Raw genomic sequence first — 25,501 nt, forward strand, 5'->3', positions numbered from 1 at the left:
ACTGCTGGGATTACCTCACAAATCTGAAAAGGGGCTGTGCAGCATGCAAATGGTTGCATTGACTAATGGGCTTCATTCAAACGACTGCTTGCCATCTACATGTTGAAAGGAAGATTTGACATGTGGGCTTGCTGAGACTTGCCTGATGTGCTCCAGCCAAAAACAGTCAAGATGAGCTGAGCATTTGTGGAACCAGTTAACAGTTTACACTTTTAATCATGCATGTTGCATGCTTTTGGGAGGTTTAAATTAAAGTCCCATTAGTTGTCACACACCTATTGAAATTTGCTGTCTGCATTTGACCTCTTCCTTGGGGGAGCGCTGAGCTGCAGACACAGCTGCACTTCAACCATTTGGTGGTTTAACCCTCCAATCCAACCCCTTAATGCTGAGCGTCAAACAGGGAGGCATTGGGTCCCATTTTTTGGTACAAATCGGCCCCAGATTTGAACTCACGACCCTCCAGTCTCAGGGCTACGACGGAGTTTTAGGGCCACCAAAAAAAAAGGAAAATTACGAGATTTTATCTCGTAAATTTAGGAGATAAAAACTCGTACATTTGCAAGATAAAAGTGGAAGTGAGCATGCAGAGCAGGAGGTGAACGCCGCGCAGCAGCAGAGCAGACCGACTAAACTTAGTTGAACAGATGAGCTAAATGTTTATTGATAACGTTCCAGATGTTTGGAAGCTCATTTGTTTGATTTACAGTTTATTAAAGTTTTATTTATTGATGGTTGGTTTGCAGGATCTCTGCAGCCCGATGAAGACATCGGTGTCCCTGCAGCTGTCCACTTCAATCCTTTCTTCCTCCACCAAAGACCAGATCTCTATGTTTGTGTGATGCTTCCGTCTGAGGAGCAGCACTTTTTGGCATTTTCAACGTTCTAATGCTAATACAACAGACTATTTTCATTGCTATTTATTGTTTTATGTTGAAACAGGACACTTCATCTGCAGGAGGGGGCGTATGTAACACTGTTTACTTCCGCATTGGTGTTCGGATGACAGGTTCATGACGTAAGGAGACAAATGAACTTGTGAATGAAAAGGAAAATGAAGGCTGCAGCGGTCCTCTACACCCAAACGTGTCTCTGAGCTCCTTATTTTACATATGAAACTCCGCTTCACCGACACCGAATCCCGGAAAGCCGGCTCCACTGAAAATAATCTGATTTTGAGTCGCCAAAAGGTTTAAAATCTCTTTGTTTTTTAAACCTATAATCCGGAAATAAAGCTTCACAAAAGGCTCCACATCTTTCATCTTCAAGCTTGGCTCCGATAAATGGAAAACTTAACTCGTAAATTTACGAGTTTTATCTCCTAAATTTACGAGATAAAATCTCGTAATTTTACTTTTTTTTCTTTTTGGTGGCCTTAAAACTCCGTCGTACAGGGCAGATACTCTGTTATAGAAAAATATCCAAATAACGTGTTTGATGTGAATCCAGGCAGGAAAAGAAGGAAGCTCATTAAGTAGCCTCACGCCATCCTGTTCCTGTGCCACTTGCTGTTCCTCTGCAGGCATGCGATCAGAGGTCACTGTTTGGATCAGTGTGTGTGCTCTGTCAGATCCATGCTGTCCCTTTAGATCAAACTCAGCTACTATAGTTAAATAAGATAGGTAAACATGACCCCTTTCAAGCTTCCTGACTCTAAAATATAACATTATGTTACCAGATTTTCTGAATTAAACTTCTTAGAATTATTTTAAGACCCACTCCGATGAAAATCATGTTTTTGTGTTTTTAACATGTTCGTGTGCCCTTTTCTCTCATGATAAAGGACATATATAAATGAAATTGGGCTTAAAATGGCCTTTCTGATTATTTCTTTATTTAAATTACTGTGAATCAGGAGCAGATGCAAACATGCTGTCGGAAAAAGCTTGTAAGTTTGACCTATAAGTTACCATGGCAAGCCACAAGCTCCATTCAGATTAATCTACTTGCAGATGAATAGATTCACCAAACGTATTCTCTCACCCATCCAACTAATCTGAAACAGGTGTACTAATCACTTGGCTGGGCACAGGTGTATAAAATCAAGCACTCGGGCATGCAGACTGTTTTTCCCAACATTTGTGAAAGAATGGGCCGCTCTCAGGAGCTTAGTGAATTTGAGCCAGGAACTGTCACAGGAGCCACCTGTGCAACAAATCCAGTTTTAAAATGTCCTTGCTTTTTAATATTGCACTGTTAACTATCCGCTCTATCATAACAAAATGGACGATTTGGGAACAACAGTAACTCAGCCATGAAATGGTAGGCCACATAAACTGACGGAGAGGGGTCAGCGGATGCTGAAGTGCAAAGAGGTCGCACACTTTCTGTACAGTCAATTGCTACAGAGCTCCAAACTTCATGTGACCTTCAGATTAGCCCAAGTACAGAGCACAAAGAGTTTTGTGGAATGGGTTTCCATGGCCGAGCAGCTGCGTCCAAGCCAGATTTCACCAAGTGTGATGCAAAGCGTCGGATACAGTGGTGTAAAGCACGCCACCACTGGATTTTAGAGCAGTGGAGACGCCTTCTCTGGAGAGATGAATCACACTTTTCCATCTGGCAGTCTGTTAGACGAGTCTGGGTTTGGAGGTTGCCAGGAGAACGGTACATTTCTGAATGCATTGTGCCGAATGTGAAATTTGGTGGAAGAAGAATTATGATGTGGGGCTGTTTTTCATGACTTGGGCTTGGTCCCTCAGTTCCAGTGAAAGGAACTCTGAATGCTTTGGGAAACCAAAACATATTGGACAATTCCATCCTCACAACCTTGTGGGAACAGTTTTGAGAGGCCACCTTCCTCTTCCAACATGTCTTTGTACCAGTGCTCAAAGCAAAGTCCATAAAGACATGGACGACAGAGTCTGGTGTCCATGAACAGATGCTGACTTGGAGCCAGGCCTTCTCCACCAACATCAGCGTGTGACCTCATTAATTTGCTTTTGGAAGAATGGTCCAAAACTCCTATAAACACACTCCTCAACCTTGTGGACACCCTTCCCAGAAGCTTCAAAAGGTGGACCGACATCATATTGAACTCTATGGGTTTTGAATGGGACTAATAACTCTTCAGTTCATATGTGAGTAAAGGCAGGTCAGCGAATACCTTTGGTAGTATAGTGGACGTCTTTGTTTTTCTCGTCTGAGCTGGCAACTGGCTCCAAACTCTACAACCATTAATAATTAAAGGAAAGAGGAAAATACAGTTAAAATGGGTGTGTGCACTGCTGTGATTGTGATGGAATTTTTTTTTGCCTTTGACATTTACCTCAGGGCAAGATTGTAAATAAGAGTCCCATAGGTAATACGTGAGCACATGGAGATTACAATCTGTGTCAATACAATCAAGGTGTGCAAAGAAAGGAATGCTCCAATTTAACTCTCACTACTTTTCTACTCTACTGACCTTGGAGGATAAAGGATGGTTTAAAGATGACAGTTCTTAACAAGCCAATTATACGTAAAAAAAAATGTAAAAAAAAGGTTCTTAATGAACCTTCACCGCACAAAAAAAGGTGTAAGAAAACAACATGTTCTGCTTTCATGCCCCTGTACTCATCAAGAAACTATAACTTGACACAAATCGGTAAACATGTCCAAGTACTGGTTCAGGGTTGGGTTTTTCAGACGTTCCAATTATTTGACTTAGTATTCTATGGGGAAGTTCATAAAAATTGAAAAACTGTGAAAACTTTGACTGGGTACTTCTGATCAGAAAGGTGTTTGTGAACATGTATACACCACTCAACCTGTGTTTGCAGGAGGACGAGGCCAAACATGGCTACGATGGTCCACAGCGCAGCCTGACCTTTGAGCTTCTGACATTTATGTAAAACAACAATAAAAAGACAGCTATATGTGTCTGCTCTTGAATTGAGAAAAGCTGAAATGTTTTCCATAATAACAAATGAAAGTCCAGTTGATGGCTTTTTCTAACCTGCATCTTTGTGTCAATGCTGATTTACAGTAAAATATTACAGTCAATGAAACTCCCAAAGCATCCATGACCCTTTAAAACAGTCTGACCCAGGATATTTCTGGATTAATCAAAGTAAACTTTGACTGATAGCTATCAGCTAATCCTCACACATTTGTTCAATGATTCCTTTTAGATGAGGTGGCACATACATGTGTTTCAGTTGATAACAAATCCAATGCCAGCAATTCAACAAGCTGCAGTTGAGGAATGTGAGGCTTCACTGAGTTTTTGGCCTAATGAATCAAGACAAAAATATGTTTTAAAGGAGTTTGAAAAACAAAAACTCTTAAAAAAAACAAACAAAAACAAATTAGCAACACTTTAAGATAACACTCAATTTTTCATTAACCAGAAAGTCTGACCTCATTAGTGCAGTTCTCAAGTCTTTGCATCAGCTTCCCACTCGTAGAATTAACTTCACAGCAGTACTGCTTATATTCTAGTCTCTCCATGGTTATCAGCATCCACATCTCTGACAGTCTGGGTCCTTATGAACCACCCAAGACTAAGAGAGGCTCAGGGACAGGTCTTCTGCCAGTGCCCAGAGTCCAAATTAAAGCTTTGTCCAGAAAACTGCTGTACTCCAAACAAAAACCGTTACTTTATAGATCAGTGTCCGACAACTGAAAGTCTTTTACCTGCACTTTTGTCTATTGTTCTTGTTTTAAAGTTGTTACTCACCTTTCGGAATATCCCTTCAGAGGTCATAGTGAATACTACTATACTGGCAGGAATTTTTTTGCTAGATGCCCATCCACAATAATGTAGTTTATCTTGGCTAAGGGACCAACACAGGGGGACCCAGACTTAGGGACTCATTTTGTTGTTGTTGTTGTTGTACTTGTTATTTTACTGTTTTAATTGGGAGAGGATGATGGTTAACAAACCTCTTGTGCGGTATATTGCTAATGTCCCAATACTAAAGAAAGAGTTCATGGCACGTGAGCTCCTGCCTTATAATGCGAGACATTGCTGGGTCATTCATGTCTTTGATATGTTAATTACAAGCCCCATTGGTTGAAACTTTAGAAAAATGTGTCAATTTCAGTTGTGTAAACAAAATTGGAAAAAAAAGTAAGTTAGATCAACATAAAAAATTAAGTTGAATAAACGTAATTCAATTACGTGTTACCAATTGAAGTTATTCATTTAAATTGGATCAACTTTTTTCTTTTTAGAGTGAGCAACAATATTAAGTTAAAGTTGAGTCCAACTGTATTTAAATTGAATAACCTTAAATTTATATAATAAATACATTAAGTTGATACAACCTAGGTATATTAAGTATGACCAATATGATTCATTTTTGTTCAAGTAAAGCTATCTAATCAGGTGGAAATCCTTTTTACAATTTTTCTATGTTCATTCAATGTGAACGTTTTTTCAGTGTAATTTGTGCCTCTTTCCTTTTTTATTTTTCAATAAAGCATTTTTAATTCCTTTGTGTGTGATAATAAATAAACCTGCAATGTCTTTGCTTGACCTCATATGGAACCAAATCCGAGAAATAAACATCAACTACAAACATTTCTGTTTTACTTATACTGTTTAACTAATTAGGAAGATGTCACTTCTTATAATAATAATAATAATAATAATAATAATAATAATAATAATAATAATATTATTATTATTAATAATAATAATAGTAATAATAATAAAAACGTTTCCAGGCTCTTGGACAAGATTTAACTTAATTTCATCAGAAAAGAATAACCATATGAATATCCTCATGAATATCTGCTGTCTGTTTTTCGTGTTACATTTGCAGTAAAATTTGCAAAAAAGTGAAAGAGAAATTCAGCAAACTTGATCTTGATCTGTACTGAGTAAAAAGGTAGAAAAAAAACAAAATAAAAATGTTATCCATTGATCAATTAAGCCTCTGAGTTTTCTAATGGATCATAGCAAAAAAAAACATTATATCTTCTAAACATACAACGAACTGTTGGTCCAGACACTGCATACAGTCCCAGCATGCATCATTGGTTCCTCTATCTCTGCAAGTCCCATCAGGCCAGTTTCCAGATAATGACAGATTCAAACACCATTTCTTGTGGAGGACTTATGCAAGCACAAGTTAACCAACAGGTTAGTTGTAGAACCTACTACACATGTGACTGTTTATTAGGCAAGAAAACAAACAGGTTCTGTCATCTTCGATCTTCTTTCCCAGCCCCTTTGTCCCGCAAAGATTTTGTCACTTCCAGATCTGTTGTGGCTTCCCAATTGATACTCGCATGTACAAAATGCGTCTAAAACTTTTTTCAGCACTTACCAGTCAGAGTATCTCTTGAGATATTATTAACAATAACAACCTCTTAAAAAGTTTCCTATGAAGAAAAGGTTTGTTTTAATGTTGACACAGAAAAAAAAACGAATGAAAAAATAAAGTTACGAATCAGGACTGCACGATCCTACTGTGCATATGCAATGTCAAACCGTAAAGCTGGTTATACCAAACCTGTATTGGACAAGTGAAAATATTTCTTTTTTATTCTGTTTCTTTTGACTGCAATTTACTCCCAAGTGTACGAGGGTACCAACACTTTACACAAACATGTTTTAAACGTGTTTAAAGAGTAAAATGCACTCAGTTCTCCTTTTTTCCTGTTGGTAACATAAAAAAACAAAAGCAATCAAACAGAGAGACTGACTTCAAACCATGAGGCTGTCATTTTATAATGCATCATTGAGATCATCATTGTCTGTAATGACAACAACATAAAATTTTACAATGTTGCAGTTAGGCGACGCTTTTTTAAGTACAGTGCTGTAATTCAGTTGGTAAACCCTCCAATTTTAAGGAAAACATACATTTAAATACTGGAAGCTAATTTTTTTATTTTTTATTAATGAATTACAAGTTGGGACAACAAACAATATAAAACTGTGTGTATTACAGGAGCTAGTCTAATTCACGTTTCTTAACTGTCGCAATGTTGGTGAGGAAGTGGCGTTGCATTTGCGAATGATGGAGCCGATCGGGTAGCCGTTACAGATTGGGTAGCGACAGATTTCGCTGTCCTCCTTAGTGTTACCGAGCCGCCTCACAAATTTAAATGTATAACCACACACTTTACACAAAATGACTGGAATTTACAGAATATGCTATGTTTAGTTCATTGTGTTCACACTGGACAAGCAAGGAGGGGCTTCTTCCTCTTTTTCTTTTTCTAGTGTTTACTAGCTACCATCCACTGCTTGGTGCAAAATATCAAAGTGGTGCAAATCTCCCTTTTCTTCACAGTGCTATTAATCAAAATGCAATTCTTAATTTCTCCTCCATGATCAATTTTCGAATGGTTTAGACTTCTGTGAGTTAAAAGAGACTCCATGCATATGTCACTACCAAATCCGATTCCCTGATTGGTCAAAGTTCAACCTGGTTTAACTTTGGTTTAACAGGTGTTCAATGGCCACTCATAGAATCCAAAAACGGTTATAGAAACTTGTGTAACTGCAAGTGAACATGATTTCAATGCGAAAGATCGACCCATAGGCTTTTCATTGGAAGTGGTCACTTGAATGCGCTTTGCTGAGGGCAGTGTGAACGTAGCTCGACACTCGACACTTTCTTGTAAACCAGAAAAAAAAATGTTTTAACCTCATTTTAATTATATTCATCATTGCTGCTGTTGCGTGATTTTTACTCATTCTTGGAAATTCTAAAAACAAAATTATTACAATCCTCGTTTTGTTACGTCACATAATTCAAAACTTTTCTGGTTGTTCTTTTCATTCATTGTGGGAAACAACCCTTTCCGTTCAATAGAGAAACTTTTATTTCTAGTTAGAAATTCAAACTAATAATCATCATGGAAGGGATACTCTGGATGGTCACTCCACCTGTTTAAAACAAAAAATCAGATTTAGTTTAATGTTTCAAAACTGGTAAAGTATTTGTCTATTAAAGTGTACTTGCATCTTCAGCTCCACAAAGCGGATATTTTTGTTGAGTGCTTCAATGGCTTTCATTTCCTCCTCCGTGAGAGCAAAGTCAAATATCTGCCAGAAAACATAATTTGTTGATACTAATAACATCAGTGTGGATGTAGGATAAAACATAAATAATATCATCAAATGAAAATGTGAAAACCACCTGGAAGTTGTGTTTGATCCTCTCTGGGTTGAAGCTCTTTGGAATCACCACAACTCCTCTTTGCACATTGAAGCGTAGAGCCACCTGAGCGGTACTTTTGTTATACTTCTTACCAATATTCACCAGCAGCTCATCTTCCAGCAGAGGGGGGGACTTCAAATTGACCCTACAATAACGAAGAGCTTTTAACTATAATTTTACAGTATATGATGGAATTTGGTCCAAATTTTAAGAAAAAAGAGGCAGCTTTCATTTTACATCAGTTTACTTCTTTTGGATATTCTTTTTGTTTGGATTTCCTTGGCAACAGGCCAACACGCTAACGGCATTAAAAGTCCACAAACTTATTTTTCCAACATTTTTCCAAAGTAGTTTCGCATTGATGCTCAAGGACTTAGGGGGTGATGGACTCAAATCTGTAGCAGGGGTGTTTGTGGTACAAAAGAGGTTTTTTAAAATTCAAGATGACAGCCTCTTCCCAAGGTCAAAGGTCAACGAAAACTCGGTTGTGGTTGCAGAACTATGGCATGCGTATAAAATTTTGTGAATATCGCCTAAACAAAATTATTTTCCCCCACATTGTAAAAATCACCAAAAGTCACACTTTGCCACAAAATGGCCTCAAAGCCGTATTTCCTGTGGCCAACCCATAATAGTTTCAAAACTTCCTTTGGATATTTTATATCCAAAGTGTACATGTCTTTTCGACACGTGACATGAATGAGTCGGATGTGGTGGGAGAATTCACTTATTTTTCAAAATAAACTTTATATTAGTTGAATGGGCCATTTCACATAATAAAGTAAGCCTCAAGATGGGAGCAGAGATGTGAAAAATGAATAAAAACAATCCCACTGTGGTTTAAAAAAATATCTAGAGTGCTGGTACCATGACCCTGTGAGCTGAAACAGATGGATGGATGAAATACATCACAACATGCTGAAAAAGGAATTCAGTTAATAGAGTTTGATACTTTTAGATTCAAAGTTCTAATACACCCTGAACAGGTTGGTTAAATAATACATACATCCTAAAACTCATATGACCAACTAGTGCTTTTTCTCCAAAAATTTCCCACAAACGTTGAAAAGGGAAAACATCCAAAACTACTCACCAGGAAGAATCCCTGGAGGAGCCAAGTGGGCAGTAACCAACAACCACAATGTCATGCTGACGGCAGAACTCCAGGAGTTTGGGTTGTGTGAAATATGGATGGCATTCAACCTAACAGGCAGGGAATAGAAAAATACAGCATGAAAAGTTATTCTAAGTGACTTTTCCTTTCATCAACAGTGAGCTCATGAATTCTTGGTCTGTTTCTAAAACATCAGTCCAAAAACTATGATGAGTTGCAGCTCATTGTTACGTAAAAATTGACTCCTCGCTTTGAGAGGTTAGTAAATCCACATTTAGAAAATGAACTTCTTTAAAATGGAAACCCATGAGTGTTTATCATGTCAACACAGGCCCAATGGAAGGAACTGAGGGCCTGCTTTCAACACACCATCTGTGGGGAACAGGAGTGTAATGATTAATCAATTCAATCGATAAATTTATTTATGTTCCCACAATCCAACCAGATCGATCTGTATGAGGCAAGTTTTAAATCAAATTGAATCAGCCTAAACCATGAAAAAGTTGTTTCAAAATTAAATGAAATTGATTATATTGATATTGGAAAATACCATTTGGATTGAGGCACGGTGGGTTTACTACATTGTAAGAACATCCAAGTGCATCTCTGCGGGCAACACACGTGATCCAGCAAAATATGATCAAGCCATCAACTTTCCGAAACTAAAATATGAATGGATTTGACATTGCTTCTTGTTTACTTGTTTGTTTGTACACATATTTAATTTACACTTGATTATCTTACAAGAAATATAAGGAATCTGTAAAACTTCCCCTGCATTGTTCAGTACCAGGTATTTATCTGTGAGTCACACTGGTTGAAGTTTTGGGTGAAGATGTCCTAAAGCGATTTTAGGTCAATGAATCGGATTGTTTGAAATGAACCAATTTTGACTATGAATTGTATCGGCAACCGCTGATAATGATAAGAATAAAGTGATTGTTAAAATGAATCGTTACACCCCTAGTTCAGATGAAGATGGCCAATGATGTGCAAACATTCTCAAAGTTTGCAGCCACAACAGAAGCAGCCACAACACGAGCGTGTGCCATTGGACAGGTTCTGTTGGCCTCAGGCCCACTGACAACACACTGTGCATGCATCCTGGACAATGTTCATTTTTCAGTAACATTAACCACACCGAAAATTTTACAGACTCATATTGAGTCAGGAAATCTCTGAAGGCTTTTTGCTAGGTGAAAATTACTTTTTAAATTTTGTTTAAAAACAAAGTTAAAATTCACAGATCCTAAACTTATCACAAACATTTCTGTCCTTTATACCTCTATGGTTGCAGTGTAAAATATCTAATACAGGTTTACTGTACATTTTGCCAAATTTACTGTTAATGCTGTTCTTTATCTTTCAGCATATCCCTTAAAGGGTCGTCACAGGGGGTTTGGCAGAGATTTTTATGCTGAAAGCCCTTTCTGTCACAACCCTGTATTTTATCTGGGCTGGGAACTGGTACAGGGACACCCAGACTTGGAACCCTTTTTGGCAACATACACTGACCAAAAATATAAACGCAACACTTTTGTTATTGCTCCCATTTTTTATGGTATGAACTCAAAGATGTGAAACATTTTCCACATACACTAAATAACCAGTTCTCTGAAATATTGTTCACAAATCTGTCTAAATCTGTGATAGTGAGCACTTCTCCTTTGCCAAGACAATCCATCCCACCTCACAGGTGTGCCATATCAAGATGCTGATTAGACAGCATGATTATTGCACAGGTGTGCCTTAGACTGGCCACAAGAAAAGGCCACTCTGAAATCTTCAGTTTTGTTTTATTGAGGGGGTCAGGGAACTCAGACAACCAGTCAGTATCTGGTGTGACCACCATTTGCCTCATGAAGTGCGACACATCTCCTTCGCATAGAGTTGATCAGGTTGTCTATTGTGGCCTGTGGAATGTTGGTCCACTCTTCTTCAATGGCTGTGCAAAGTTGTTAATTCAGAGTCTAGTTTTGTTTCAATTGGATTATCACTCAGTTGTTTGGTCCAACACTTCCAACGAATGCACTACTCACAATGAGTTAGAGATGTTATTTTCATGAGTACGTGAATAAGAAAAAACATCATTTTGATTTTGGTATTTATTACCCCAAAAATTAAGACAATAATAAAGATAGCACCAAATAGCAAAACTTGACCATGTCAGCAGCTGGTAAGTCCACAATTTGCAACAACGCCTCATGCCCCTCATTAGCTTCATGAAGTTATGAAGCAATGTGTTCCACTTTTCCCCAAAAGCAGTTCTGCCATGTCACTTTGGGGTGGGGTACGATCAACCCTACTCTGCTTCAGCTGGTCCCAGACAGTCTCTATGGGGTTCAGGTCAGGGGGACATTGCTGGTCATAACATATGAGACAGGCCCAATTCCTGAAGTCCAGCTGTTAGAATTCTGGCACCATGTGGTATCATCCATGAACAGAGGGTTGGGGGTGTTTGGAAATGATGATCGGTTCTATTATCTGTCTGGGTAAAAATGAGCAGTGACTCAGCCATTCACAATAACCAAATTGGTTTTTGACTGACTGGTGATGCCTGTTCAGACTGTTGCACTTCATCCACCAAAGCAAACCCTGGGGACCATGTTGACCTCAGCATATCGGTCACCTCCCCTTCTCCAGCAACGCTGATGGCCATCAATTCTGTTCAAGGTGACCTGACACTAATTAGTGAGCAGGATGGTAGACCATTGCTGAGCCAGAGTCACCTGCAACGGCCGTCTGGCCTTCAACTCAAAGCGGTGGAGTCTGTTGGGAAAGATTTGTCTGGAAACCCTCACATCTGACAAACAGGGCTGCAGCTGTGTGACATCTGCTAGACCAGGGGTCGGGAACCTTTTTGGCCAGGAGAGCCATAAACGCCACATATTTTTAAATGTAATTTCGAAAGAGCCATACAATAATGTAGTGTCCCTTTCCCACACTAAGGCACGGAGACTTAACCTCTTTTAGGGTTCTTTATTCTGGTTACTGTAGACCGCAACAAACGCCGTACAATCAATTCAGCAACTCCTGAATCTCTCCCGCCGAGACGAGAGCGCTTCTCCCAACTTTATATTCCCCCGTCCTGCTCCAGCCCTCCCATTTCCTTATTCGGCCCATGGCTGAACCCCATTGGTCCAAACTCCCTAACAACAGGCTGAGCGACAGAACTGAGGGCCAATCAGATCTCTGCTTGAACGATGCGTTCCATGAACTCCAGAACTTTTAACGCGGCCCAACAGCCAAGTTAAACTCAGTCCGCGACAATTTGTTTAAAACTAAATATACAAATGAATGTGTGCATTTGATGTAATTTCAACATTTTTAAAGTCCAATAAGTCTGTGGATTCTTTTTAATAACATTGTTATACTGTTGCTAATAAATGATGAGTATTTCTCATGGTAGTTTTGCTGATGGTCTAGTCTGGTTGATCCGTGGTGAGTTTCTGCTTCATGCAGGCGTTGAGACTTTAAACGTGATCGTTGGTTAGTATGAATATTCTGTAGATGTGAGACAGACATGGAACCAAACACACACACCCACGCTGCAGGAGTGACGGGCAGCAGGTTTACGTTTTTACCATCTCTGCGCGATTCACCTGCTGCCTGTCCCCCCCCACCCCCCACCCCCTCTGCTTTCTTCCTCACACATCCCGTCCCCAAAACTGCGCGCTCTTCCTCAGGGAGGCAATTCAAAGGTTTCCGGGTGGTACAAACTCTGTGAAATAATAGATAACAGTAAACTGATAGTTTTTTCTCCAAGCACCGCTACTACTGCGCGCCTCTGGCATTGCATCGCGCCCGAGAAGGACTGGTCTAATGAAAAAAAAAAAGTATAATTAAGGATTTGTCTGCGAGCCACATGTGACCATCAAAAGAGCCATATATGGCTCGCGAGCCATAGGTTCCCGACCCCTGTGCTAGACCATGTATGAGTGTAGAAGTCCTTAGATGGTTACAGTCAGTCACTCTTGGGTCTGTCCCAAACTCTGCCAATAGTTTTGTGTCTTCATACAAGTCTGCTGGTGACACTTTAAGACAAGTTCACCTGCAACATCTGACTGCCTACTACCAACACAAAGGCGCGCAATGACCAGGTGGTGCTGCTCGTCCTTTAAGCAAGTTGTGTGATCATGGCTGTTTGAATGATGACTTACTGGCAAAATCAGCGTTTTATACCCTCGGAATATTGACATTGATGTCCCATCAAAAATGATTTTCTTTTAGTATATTTTGGTTTTGGCATCAATAAGTAAGACACACTGCACACAGTGAGACCATTATGTGGAAATCACTAAATTAAGTTTGTCTATCATCCCAATACAATTGTCTCCTTATTCCAAAAATCTGTGAAGTGAACAGATTTTATACGTCATCCACTGAGTTTTTCATAGCATCTCTAACTTCTTTTGAGTAGTGTAGTGTCAAAAATTACAACTGGTACCAAACAAAACTGCACAGATGGCTCATAATATAAAGTAATTCAAGACTGTAAATGCTTTGAAAAAGCAAATAAACATTTGCACAAGTATTGGTATGTTTTTCTACTGACTTTTATTTTAATTTATTCCTTATTGCAAATATTTTTTGGGAATATTTTACTTTTACCCCAGGAAGAATAGTAACCACCTTGTTGGAGGCTAACGGGTATCCCTAATAAACAGACCTTGCTTAAAACTTGTTCTCTAGGACTGCACAAACACATACCTGGCCAAGGTCTGCCAGCTATTCAATAAAATAATTTTCAAGACGCTTGACAAAGCGCATTTGTTCATTGGCAAGATGTCAACTTGTATTTTAAAAACAAGTTCAAAACAATAGGTTGATTATCAAACAATTAATCATCAACTACTTTTAAAATAAATAAATAAATAAAAAAGCTCAAGGCATTTGGAATTAACAGATGGCGTGCCAGCTCAGATCTGTAGCCAAACCCAACCCTGCTTGGCTATCAAGCTCAGACAAGGGGTGGCATGCTCAAGGAGATATGGGGATCCGGCTGGTAAACAAAATACAAGTTGTAGACAACAATTGACAAAAGTCACCAAACCAGGGACTTGGATTGCCAGAAACTCCACTCCGTCATCGATGTGTCACTGCTTTCTCTTGTCAACACACATCCTTGTCACAGTCAAAGCTTCTTCTGCTGCCTATCAATACTTTTGGGGAAATCCTAATTGGATGAAGAAATTGAGTGAAACACCGGCAACCCCCGAGGGATGCATCTTTCTTTATCACTTTGTGAAGGATTAAGCCATGGTAGGACATAAAGCTGACAGGAAATAGGTCAGAGTGCTGAAATGCAGACCTCAAATACCTGTGAATCCTCCTCCTGCTTGCAGCCAAACTATGCTGAACATGCCTGATCCCGTCTGATCTCTGAACCTTTGCTGGGTTAGATCTGGTCAGTACTTAGAATAAAGACCAAGTGTGTTCACCAGATGCATTAAGATGTTTCGGATTTTGGGGACATCCCTGAATCAATTCTTTTTGGGAGTTTTTCCTCACCGAGAAGGACGGTCTAGTGAGACAACTCTGATGTAATATTGGGCTAAACAAATAAAACGGAATAAAATTGAGTTGAATTTTGTCCAAAAGTCTCAGTGACTCAAATCTTCGTTTAACTTTTATTCTTTCAAATGTCACAGAACGACATGTGGTCGACATCTTGGCAATAAACAAACACTCAGATCAATTCAGTTTTATTTAAATGTCCCAATGTTACAACAATAGTCATCTCAATGGGCTTCATACCGCCCTGCACTCACCGTGCAACAATATATTTATGAAATATCTGGCTGGTGTTGAAGCTTTAATGGGCTTTGGACTTCAAAATATCATCATTACAAATGAAGGAAAATATACCTTTTTTTTTGTTTTTGCAGGGAACTAGTATTAGCACTTTCAGTTTAACCAGCAGTTGCAGTGGGACGCACCTGGTTGGAAACAGGTTTGTGTTTGAGACCTGGTTTAGTCAGCAGCAGCTCCAGCTGCCTGCGGTTGAAGTTGGAAACTCCCAGAGACTTAACCAGCCCTGCATCTTTGCACGCCTCCAAGGCCTTTGACAAGAGAAGGTGCATAACTTTAAGTATTTTTGGCAATGATATGCAATGGCTTTCTGAGATTTAAAATTTAGTGCACAGTACAGAAAAGGAATTCTTAAGCACCTGAGATTATTAAAAAAAACAAGCAAATTTTTTGCATGGAAAACATGATTTTTCATCTGTTCTTCTCTTTTCCTTTTGAAGTTGTACTCAAATTATCAGTCATAAGTTAAAGTGGTTTTAGTTTGATTGAATTGATCTACTTTTCCATCCTAGTTACACCACATTGTACTCACCTCCCATGTTGCACAGAGGTCTGTGGGGTGATAAATGTATTGTCCGTTCTTATCTCTGGGATAAAACTCCTTTCCAGGCTAAAAAAACAAAATAAACAAACAAAACAAGTTCCACCAAAGTTGGAAAAGATAAATGTTGTGTGATATATGGTAACTGTTGAACATCATGGAATTTATTTATAACCCCCCCAAAAAACTGTAAATGCAGAAACTTGGTTTTACTTGAAAAATCATAAAAACGCATCTTTTAAATTTTATGGTCAAAAAAATAAAAATGTTGTTTTAGAGCTTAATTTTTTTTTATATTAAATATGATTAAAGCAGATTTTTCTGTTATTGGTCATCAATCTCTTCACCAAACAGAAGATGGATTTGCTCCAGCATGACCCTGAGGGGGATTCAGCAGGGTCTGACAATAATTTGATGGATGGTCATTAATCTACTGTTCAATATTATGTGGTCTGTAAAATGTATAGAAGTACTTTAAAGGCCATGGGAAGCTCCACGATGTAAAGATCCACATAGTCCAGTTTCAGGTTTTTCAGTGTTCTCTCCAGTGCTGGTCTCACTAGCTGGGGTGGATGGAAGGTATTCCAGAGCTGAAAAAGACAGCAGAGTTTCATTGCAAGTTTCATCAAAGCTCAACAAATATTCACTTTAGAACCACAAATCCACAAAAACCAGATTTAATGTTTTGACCTTTCCACAGTAAAAGATGTCTTCTCTTCTGACGGTTCCGTCGGCAATCTTTTCTCTGATGGCTTGGCCAACTTCATGCTCATTGAAATACACCAACGCTCCATCAAAGTGCCGATAACCCACATCTATGGCCAGCTTGACACACTCACGAGCAGTGCCTTTCGGTGTCTAAATTCACATACACACAAAAATCAATTACCAGAAACATTAAAAATGATTTGTTTCCTTATATTTCAACTTGTCAGCTAAAAAGTGCTACATTAAAGTGTGTCTTTTTAGATAAACACACATTTAAGTGGCACACACCATGCGTGGGCTTAACCCTTGTGCTATCTTAGATGACCCCACCCTTACATTGACGTGTTATTCCGACCATGACAAAGGTGGATAAAGGTGGACAGATTTCATGTAATCCATGGACACCAGTGAAGATCACAAATCATCGAAGAAAAAAGGTTCAGAGCACTGTCTAGTGGGTCTAGATGACCCAACTCCCAATGTTAAAGTTCCTAGGATAGCACAAGACATCCACTTGCATTTTTCAAGGCTCTTTTCTCATTAGCCTTATGTCAGTCGTTCCCAAAGAGCATTTTATTTAGGATTACACCTGGTACTGAACGCTAATCACCCTTTGTTTAGCCTTGACGATTGATCAGCTCAGCAGGGCTGCACCGTTCCACATGAACACAAACTATCTCACATATTTGTCAGCCAACGTGTGCACGATCACTCATGCACAAGTTGCATTCTCAGGTCACGATTTCACACAGGAGCGTTCTTCTACCCACCGTGCGAGGGTCTCCGTAGGTGCCCAATCCCAGAAGTGGAATTTGATTACCATCACTGAGAGGAATGCTGTGGTTTTTCACAGTGAGATTCATTTGTGTGTAAATCTGTGCACAGCAGCTGAACTGCTCTCTAGCCTCTCTTGAAGATAAAAGTGGCTGGCCTTGAACATTGACCCCTGGTTACTTTATCTACCATCTGTGTATGTGGAAGGTCTCTGACTGGAGACAAATAGTCAAACCTAGCAATACTTTTATGCAGCAATAGTACAACATTGTGCACCCTATTTCATATATTTTATTTTTAAGAGAGCACAATGTAGGACAGAAACGTCCATCACCACCATAGGTCCGTTTAGCAAGATACTTCTTCTTGAATAAACAAAGTTTATTCATGTAGCACTTTTCCCACAAACTACTTTACAATGCAGATCAAAGCTACCTGAAAACAAGATAAAACAAGAAGTAAAACACATTTAACAACCCAAACAATACAAAATCATTAAAAAAGGTGTTTATTCATCTGCTTATGGCCTTGGAGAAGTAATACACAAAATCAGTCTTTTTAACAGTATGTTTTCTAAATGTGCTCCACCGTTTGTTTGAGCAGGGAATCAAAGTTAGAACCATCAAATTACAAAACCACAGCAACATAAAAACGCACTTAAATTAAGCCCACTAAAATAAAAGCCCAGTTAAAAAAAGATCTTCAGGTGTTGTCAACGGAACAAAGAGAAAAATGCGGAGTTTTAGATTGCTTGATCCCCTCTATTTAAAATTGGTGTGTCTGTGATAACCAAAAAAAACTGAGTTTATGATCTAAGACAGGGGTCTGCAGCCTTTAATGCTGTAATTCTTTTATTTTTTTATTTTGTCGTTCTAAATAAATTTACCCCAAAAAAACAGTGTTATTCAAGTTTTTTTCTATATTGAATTATTTCTTTTATTTTTTACAGCAGCACATACTGGTCCTTTCAAAATAAAACAGACTCTTATTTTAAATAAGATCCTCTTGCTGCAGCAAAATTACCTAAATTAAAAATGCAAGAGTGTCATACATGACATTTTGTATCATTATCTAGCCGTCAAAAAAAGCATGTAGTGGTCAAATACTATAATGCTTCTAAGGTGGCCAAGTTGTAGCGTGTTACAAACAAATTCTGCCGTTACTATAAACACAGTTAATAAAATCTGACTGACTGACTGACAGAGTTATCTCTTACTCTTTTGTTGCCCTTAAACCGCCTTAAATATGACATAATTTGGAGGGAAAAAAAATATTTATTGATGGTGCGCCCATATAGTAATCTGGTGGACTGTATGGAAAATACTGTACTTTTTTGTCACTGAAGACAATGCCAAAGATTCAATTGGTTTCAAAGACTCGGCTGATAATTTAAAATTTGTTGCTTGTAGTTTTAAATCCTAACTCACACTTAAGTAGCACCACCAATATCTGACAGTTTAGATTCACAGCTACACGTAAAAAGAAAACATTTTATAAAATAAACAAGGAAACAAAACTATTGGTTGAGGGCGTTTAGTCTCCACCTATTTGACCTCAACCAGCATTCCTCTGATTCCAGCCTTTCTTCACACTGGAACAGCAGCGTTTAACATCTCTGTTAGAAAGATCATAAATCAGGAGGGTAAAACTCCTCAAAGTTCCCTCAACTCTCTGGAGCAAAGGTTTATTTTAACTTTAGTGGGTGGCAATGCACAGAAGACATGTAAAGTGTCGGGTTAGCCAACGAATCCAGCTTCTCCACCACAGATACATCAAAACTCAACAAATATTTTAGGAAAAACACAGGAAAATTTAGCTTTAATCAATTGCAATTTAGAGAACATAGAGAGGAGATCGGGGGGGGTATTCCAGAAAGCATGTTTAAACTACCCTGACTTTAAGCCTGAACTCTGGCTGAAGTCCGCCTGAACTTTCTTACTCTGGGGATGTCGGTTCCAAAAGACCGGTTATGATTTAGCGTAGTTACGCTCGACTTTGTAACCCTGGGTTAATGGGCGTGCACAGCAAGTACATAAAGACATTCTCCGGAGTCACCATGGAAACGCGTGATATATATATATATATATATATATATATATATATATATATATATATATATATATATATATATATAAAACACGCCCCTCTCACCCTCCGGGTGGTTTCTCCTCCAAGCTCGGGTCCTCTACCAGAGGCCTGGGAGCTTGAGGGTCCTGCGCAGTATCTTAGCTGTTCCTAGCACTGCGCTTTTCTGGACTGAGAGGTCTGAGGTCTTTCCAGCCACTTCAGTTATGGTCCGGTGGTACATCCCATGCAGGGGTTTATCCTCCCATGATGATCTGTCCTCCAGCACTGTATCCTCTGCTCTCCATTGCCTGAGACATTCACTGAGCACACTGTCAGTTGGGGCCTTGAGTTTGATGTACTCATGGATCTTGGATGTTTCATCCTGGATAGTGGCTTCTACGCTCTCTAGTCCTCGGCCTCCTTCCTTGCGGCTAGCATACAGTCTCAGGGTGCTGGATTTGGGATGGAACCCTCCATGCATGGTGAGGAGCTTTCGTGTTTTAACATCCGTGGTCTGTATCTCTTCCTTTGGCCATCTTATTATTCCTGCAGGGTATCTGATAACTGACAGTGCGTAGCTGTTTATTGCCTGGGTCTTATTTTTGCCATTGAGCTGGCTTCTCAGGACTTCCCTTACTCGTTGGAGGTATTTAGCTGTTGCAGCTTTCCTTGTTGCCTGCTCCAGGTTGCCATTTGCCTGCGGAATTCCAAGGTACTTGTAACTGTCCTCGATGTCTGCTATTGTTCCTTCTGGGAGTGAGACCCCTCCTGTGTGGACTACCTTGCCTCTCTTTGTCACCATCCGGCTGCATTTCTTGAGCCCAACCAGTTCATTGGTTTCTGTGATGGTTGTGGTAGGAATTGCTCTCTATGCTTCATTCACATTTTCCAGTAGACGTTCAGGTGGTACATCACTTTACCGTTGTAGCTGGTTTCGGGGTTGCCTATAGTGTTCATTGTAGACATGATCTTGTCTTTCAGGTCAGTTGCTGCCTCGCTCAGCGTAATTGTGGTTGTTGGGGCTGTTTACCCAATCTCAGGGTGGGAGTGCGGTATAACCTCCTCTCTGACCTGTTGTGGCTCTCCCGCGGCATTGTACTGTATCGCTTCAATCTCAAGTTGTGATATATATATATATTCCCGGCCACCGTACAAAGGGAATGGTATCCCACAATTCCTTGCGCTGCCGATCTAACAGCAGCACCAAAGTTACACCTACGTAATTGAATTAAGCATAACTTTTTGGAATACCCCCGATCCTTTAGCAGGGCTTATTCTGTGCATGATGTTTGCGTTTCTCAATTTAATAGTTCTATGCTTGAAATCCTGCATACAAATGTTTCATTTTTCCTTGGAGAGGCTTTAAAGTGCCTTCTAAGCCAACCAAAACCTATGATTTTTGACTATTAGATCAAAATTGAGTTTTTTGTTACTACAAACATTTGACTGTGGCTGATTTCCTGTTAATTTCTTACTTAATTTTTCAGAAATATGCCTTCTTTGTGATTCTGATTTTGTCTTTATGTGCAGGCAAAAGGGTTTGAGTGCAGATAGGATGGACATTTGCTGGAAAACTCAGCCAAAACTCCCAGCTGTCACCATCCCCAGATGGGGGCAGTCTTGTTTAGCATGGCATGTGAACAATTGTAGCAAACCTTTTAAATGCTACCAGTAAATTGGAGCAAAGTTTTTTGTTTCCTTTTTTGCATCAAATTTATTTACAGTTATTTCTCTAAAGAGAAAAAAACACTTCTCAGTTTAAACCAAAATAATTTTGTTCCAGTCAGTATATATAGGACCTGATTGCAGATAAATCTAAGGAAATGCTCACTGTTTGGTGTCACGCTGCGTTCACATCGCTCTTGCGCATTTGAGTGGCCACTTTCAATGAAACGTCAATAAACAGAAACTTAAAAATGATCAAAAAGAATTATGTCTTTTTACAGATGCATTAAAACAGGATTTTATTTCCCACTGACTCGCCAAAAAACAGCAGAAAGAATCAAACAGGTTAAAATAAAAAAATTGCATGAAATTAAAATAAAGTAAAAGCCGTCAGCAAAGAGTTTTTTTTAACATGATCAAAATATAAAATTAAGGATATTGCAAATACAAAAGTAAATACAAAAAAATGCAAATACAGACTCCACTGCATGAAAAAAAACATGACTTCATAGTTTTTGGGGCTCTGCTCATAAATCTTAAAAGACTCCCATGTTGAAAATAAATAAATACAAAAAAAAGATATTTTGTGAAATTTCTGACTGCGACCATTTTTCAGTTTTTCGTACTTCAACTAGAAAGGCTGCAGGTCACAAACATTCTTGACCAAAGTAAAAGACTAAATGAAGGTTTTATTTCCCTTAATTAAAATCATTTTTAGAGGCTGTGGTGCAGATGTAGAGCGGTTGACTTCTGATTGGAATATTGCAGGTTTGGTTGCCGCCTTGCCCGTCCATGTGTCAAAGTGTCCTTGGGCAAGAAACTGAACCCCACATTGCTCCTGGTGGTTATAGGTTGGCGCCGGAGTTTGGCAGCGGAGCCGCCATCTGTGTGTGTGTGAATGGGACTGTGACTGTAAAGCACTTTGGGTCTTCAAGGAAGGTAGTAAAGCGTTCTAAAAGTATGCAACATTTTCACAAACGTTTTGCCAAAGAGCCATCTCTCAAATCTTGAGAGATAAAAGCAGTTCAAAACTAAAATAATTAAGCATGAAGGAACATTTTCTACTGTGCAGCTATAAGTCTGTGTGAGAATGAATCCTCTTAGGAAGTTTTGGATTATCCTGAATATGGCTGACATCATGCAGATTGATTTATGCCCATTGCTATGAAATTAAGTCTCAGACGACCTTGTGAATCAAAATCACACGCACACAAAAAAATATCTGTGGAGTCGATCCTGTAAAAATAGACCTAAAACTCCTCATGTAGGAAGTGCTGAAATCGTGTCTTTAGGTTGTTTAGTCTAGTCTCAGTTTGTTTTGACACCCCCCTCCCCTCACAACCACCCCCTCGAAGAACAGGATGAGGGAAGGCATGAGAAGTGCAGACAAAACCTGCCTCACTAATGCAAACATGCTGTTACAGCTGGAAGATGAACTCAGGATGATGCAGATCTAAATGTATGTATGAACATCTGTAGCAGCTGTCTTTCAGATAACTCACTTCAAAAAGAAAGCCTTGGGATTGTTCTGTGTTTTTACAAATGCTTTATTTGTCTTTATTGTCATTCAGATTAGGAGGAACAAAACTGTTATACTGCTATAAAACTGTTTTTGGTGTTTTAACATGCTCTTGAGGCATTTTCCTGAGCATGGAAGACATATGGAAAGAAAATTAAGCTTAAAATTGCACTCGTTGAAAAAAATTGTCATATTTGTGACGTTGAAAATACGCTGGGGGGGGTCACAGGCTCCCCGCTCCACTCCATTCTGATGCATCCACTTGCAGACAAAAAGGTCATTGTTTTCCTTGTCTGAGTGGAAATGTGGCTTAAAACCGTTTGGCTGGATGGCTCCAATATTACTCGCCATTTTTGTTGCACCGGCAGTGTTAGAGTCGGGGTGTGAGGGACTGTAGCGGGACAGAGGGTAAAAACAGTGATCATGGGAAATCAGGACAGGCTTACTCAGAAGCAAATTCGAAAGAACTACTGCCGCTTTGCAGACAATATGTCCTAGAAAACGACATAGGTTTTTAGATTTTGATTTAAAACAGCATAATCATAGACATGAAAAACACTTTTACAAAAGATCAAAAGATGATCAGGGTGGGACCTTAAACCAAATCTATCTGTTCAAGCAATTCTTCTCTAAAAACAGTCAAAAGGAAGTTTTATTTTAACAGCATATTAAATTAATCTTATCCCTGTGGTGCTTAAAACTATGACCTATTACTACAACCTTCCTCTCAAAGCAGCCTAATAATCAAACCTCCACAGATGATGTGTGTTCAGTTCTACAGACAGTGGTATTTTAATTCTTGCTCCAAACTTTCTCACCTTACCTTCCATGCTTTTTTTATGTTTGTGTTCTTTCTAAATGTTTAGACTTGTGTCTGACAGTAGAAAATTCATATTTTTTTCACACTAAAGGTTTTGGTGACTCTGCTTTTTTAGCATAGACTAATCAAAGTGAAATAAATATTCTAAACTATTTGGAATACCTACTCTTTTTACAAGATATAATATATAATTCAGCTACCTGATGTTATTTTTGGTATTGCTAATAGTTTCTTGTTTGTTTATGAAAATATGAGTGTTATACTGTGATATATTTTTATTTAATTTGTGTCTGTGTTGTGTTTCAATTGACTGTCATTTAGGGTTCAACAATAATAATTTCATTTCCTCCCAAGAATCTGACAGAAAATCTGAGCAGGAGGCTTTACGATGTAGTTCGAAGTGTAGCAAACCAGGATTACAGGAATATTTAAAGAATTGTACGAATTTAATGCCACTAAAAAGGATTTAATTTTTCTTTTTATTAAATGAAGAGAATATTGAAATATAGCTGCAGAGTTTCCATGTAAAGCTATGCATCCCATTGTTAATGTTCAAGTATAGATCTGAGAGGTTCCATTGTTGCTTCATTTAATGAATAACATTTATATTAATTGCAGAGGCCAACTATAAAACTAAGAACACAGCAGTTGGCAACAATTTGAACCAATACTGTCATTCTAAGTTACTATGATTGTGTACAGTTCTAGTAAATCCATAGAGTGTTTATTTTATTCAAAGCTGAAATTTGTTGGAAAACTAAAGACGTCTGCTTTCGCACCAAATACTCCCTCAAAACTCAACTCTCAAATTTGGACTCCAAAAAGTTGATAGACTGATCCACAGGGCACAAATCCTAAACACATGTAAAAGGGACTGAAATATTAGTAGTGCATAGTTAAAGCCACTATGTATATTGCAAAAGTGAAGCATAAGATTCAATCATAAAGTGGGTTATTATGAACACACCATTACATTAAAACAAAAAAGTTACATATGTAATAAGATATGACTGCAAATAATTTATGAAGCTAAAAACAAACATACAAAAACTGTTTCAGGAAAGAGAAGGAGAATATTTGCCAGAAAAGAAGATTCAATTAGAAATTACATCAAACAATGTTGCAACGTTGTGTAAGGACAACGCAAAAAAAGGTATTTTTGTCTGTGGGGTGATGTTTAGCATGGAGGAAAGTATCAAGATTAGTAAAAATGTGGCCATAAAAAAAAATGATATGACCACATTTGGAAATAATGAACTGCTGAAATAATTTATACTCATATTTTTGCTATGTAAACCAGCATTGAACAGTTTTCTTATAGCTGTAAAACGTTCGGAAACTTTGTCTTTCACTACTTTCTTCTCCTGTGTTACTACTTAGCGTGCAAAGCATCACAGAGAAGTGAGGGTTCAGCTGCTTTCAAAGCTAAAGGATGCAGAAAAGGAGATCCACAGACACAACAGGCCTATTAAGATCAAACCCGGTAAATCTCAAACCTGCAAACACTCTGGACTCCATTTGGACATTCTTCACTCCCCAAATGGCATCTTATCTCCTCTTTCGGCAAAGATAAGATCATGGCTAGCTCTGTTGTAAAAAGACAAAATAATTGGGATTTTTGTTGATGTAGTCACTCTTTGGTGGGGACTGTCACATCCTCAAATGATAGAGGAGTTTAACAAATGGATGCATCCATTTGAAGGAGATTTTTCCAACCTTGATGTGGTTTATATGTATTTTTAAAACCATTGTTTTTTTTTTATCTGAAAAAAAAAAAATTATGGATTCATTTATTAAAATATATTTTTTCTTTTACTGCTTTAGCATGTTTTCTTTTAAAGAGCATGCTTTTCTCTACCAGAGAATAACATTTTTGCTGAAATATCATAAAATCAAAACAATTAAACATAAATAAATATGTATTTATGATCCAACCAGGATGAATGAAAGTTACAAAAAAACATATATATTTTTTTCTGTTTGGTTTTCTGCCTTATCCACAGACTGTGAAATTGAAATTTGTTTTCCAAGAAATTCTGAATCCAGGGTGCCACGATATTTCACATACATGTGAAATATATAGAGACGGATAACATCACTTATGCACTCTATTAAAAGAGAAAAAAAGCCACAATTAAAGATACCAAAAAGTGGCTATAAAAGAGCAAATACACATGCCAAACACGGCTTTCAGCAGATTTAGGAGAAGAGAGGAAAGCAATTTTTTTAAAGTGTCGTAATCAATTCTTAACTGTCGTATATTTGGGGGTTTTCTCAGTGTTTTTAGTGTCATGATACCAAGCCCTTAGTGTTATTTCTTAACGGGCTAGACTGGTGCAGACATCTGGCTTTGATTAGAGGATCATTTAACCTCTTTCTG

At 38.5% G+C, this 25,501-nt stretch overlaps 1 protein-coding gene across 2 annotated transcripts; it reads right to left on the reverse strand.

Moving 5' to 3' along the window:
* Positions 1 to 6,636: 6,636 nt before the first annotated feature.
* On the reverse strand, positions 6,637 to 17,212 carry LOC101175316 (aldo-keto reductase family 1 member D1). Of its 2 annotated transcripts, XM_004069495.5 has the most exons (9): positions 17,047 to 17,210; positions 16,259 to 16,426; positions 16,042 to 16,158; positions 15,560 to 15,637; positions 15,156 to 15,278; positions 9,196 to 9,305; positions 8,082 to 8,247; positions 7,905 to 7,987; positions 6,637 to 7,828 (listed from the first exon to the last, which is right to left on the reverse strand). In XM_004069495.5, the coding sequence occupies exons 1-9, from the start codon at positions 17,137 to 17,139 to the stop codon at positions 7,786 to 7,788; spliced, it is 981 nt and encodes a 326-aa protein (XP_004069543.1). In that variant the 5' UTR covers positions 17,140 to 17,210; the 3' UTR covers positions 6,637 to 7,785. The 2 variants fall into 2 exon arrangements, with proteins under 2 accessions (XP_004069543.1, XP_078805410.1); XM_078949284.1 differs by lacking the exon at positions 16,259 to 16,426 and having other exon boundaries at positions 17,047 to 17,212.
* Positions 17,213 to 25,501: the final 8,289 nt, after the last annotated feature.

The sequence above is a fragment of the Oryzias latipes genome, chromosome 6, assembly GCF_053564925.1.
Source record: "Oryzias latipes strain Hd-rR chromosome 6, Olatipes_Hd-rR_3.1".
NCBI classification, from domain to species: domain Eukaryota; kingdom Metazoa; phylum Chordata; class Actinopteri; order Beloniformes; family Adrianichthyidae; genus Oryzias; species Oryzias latipes.

Coding starts and splice junctions, on each gene's coding strand:
- LOC101175316 (XM_004069495.5), bottom strand. CDS start 17,139: ATGAATCTCACTGTGAAAAACCACAGCATTCCTCTCAGTGATGGTAAT. Junction 8,248..9,195: donor TCCTCCAGGGATTCTTCCTG/GTGAGTAGTTTT, acceptor TCGTTATTGTAG/GGTCAATTTGAAGTCCCCCC. Junction 7,829..7,904: donor CGCTTTGTGGAGCTGAAGAT/GCAAGTACACTT, acceptor TGTTTTAAACAG/GTGGAGTGACCATCCAGAGT.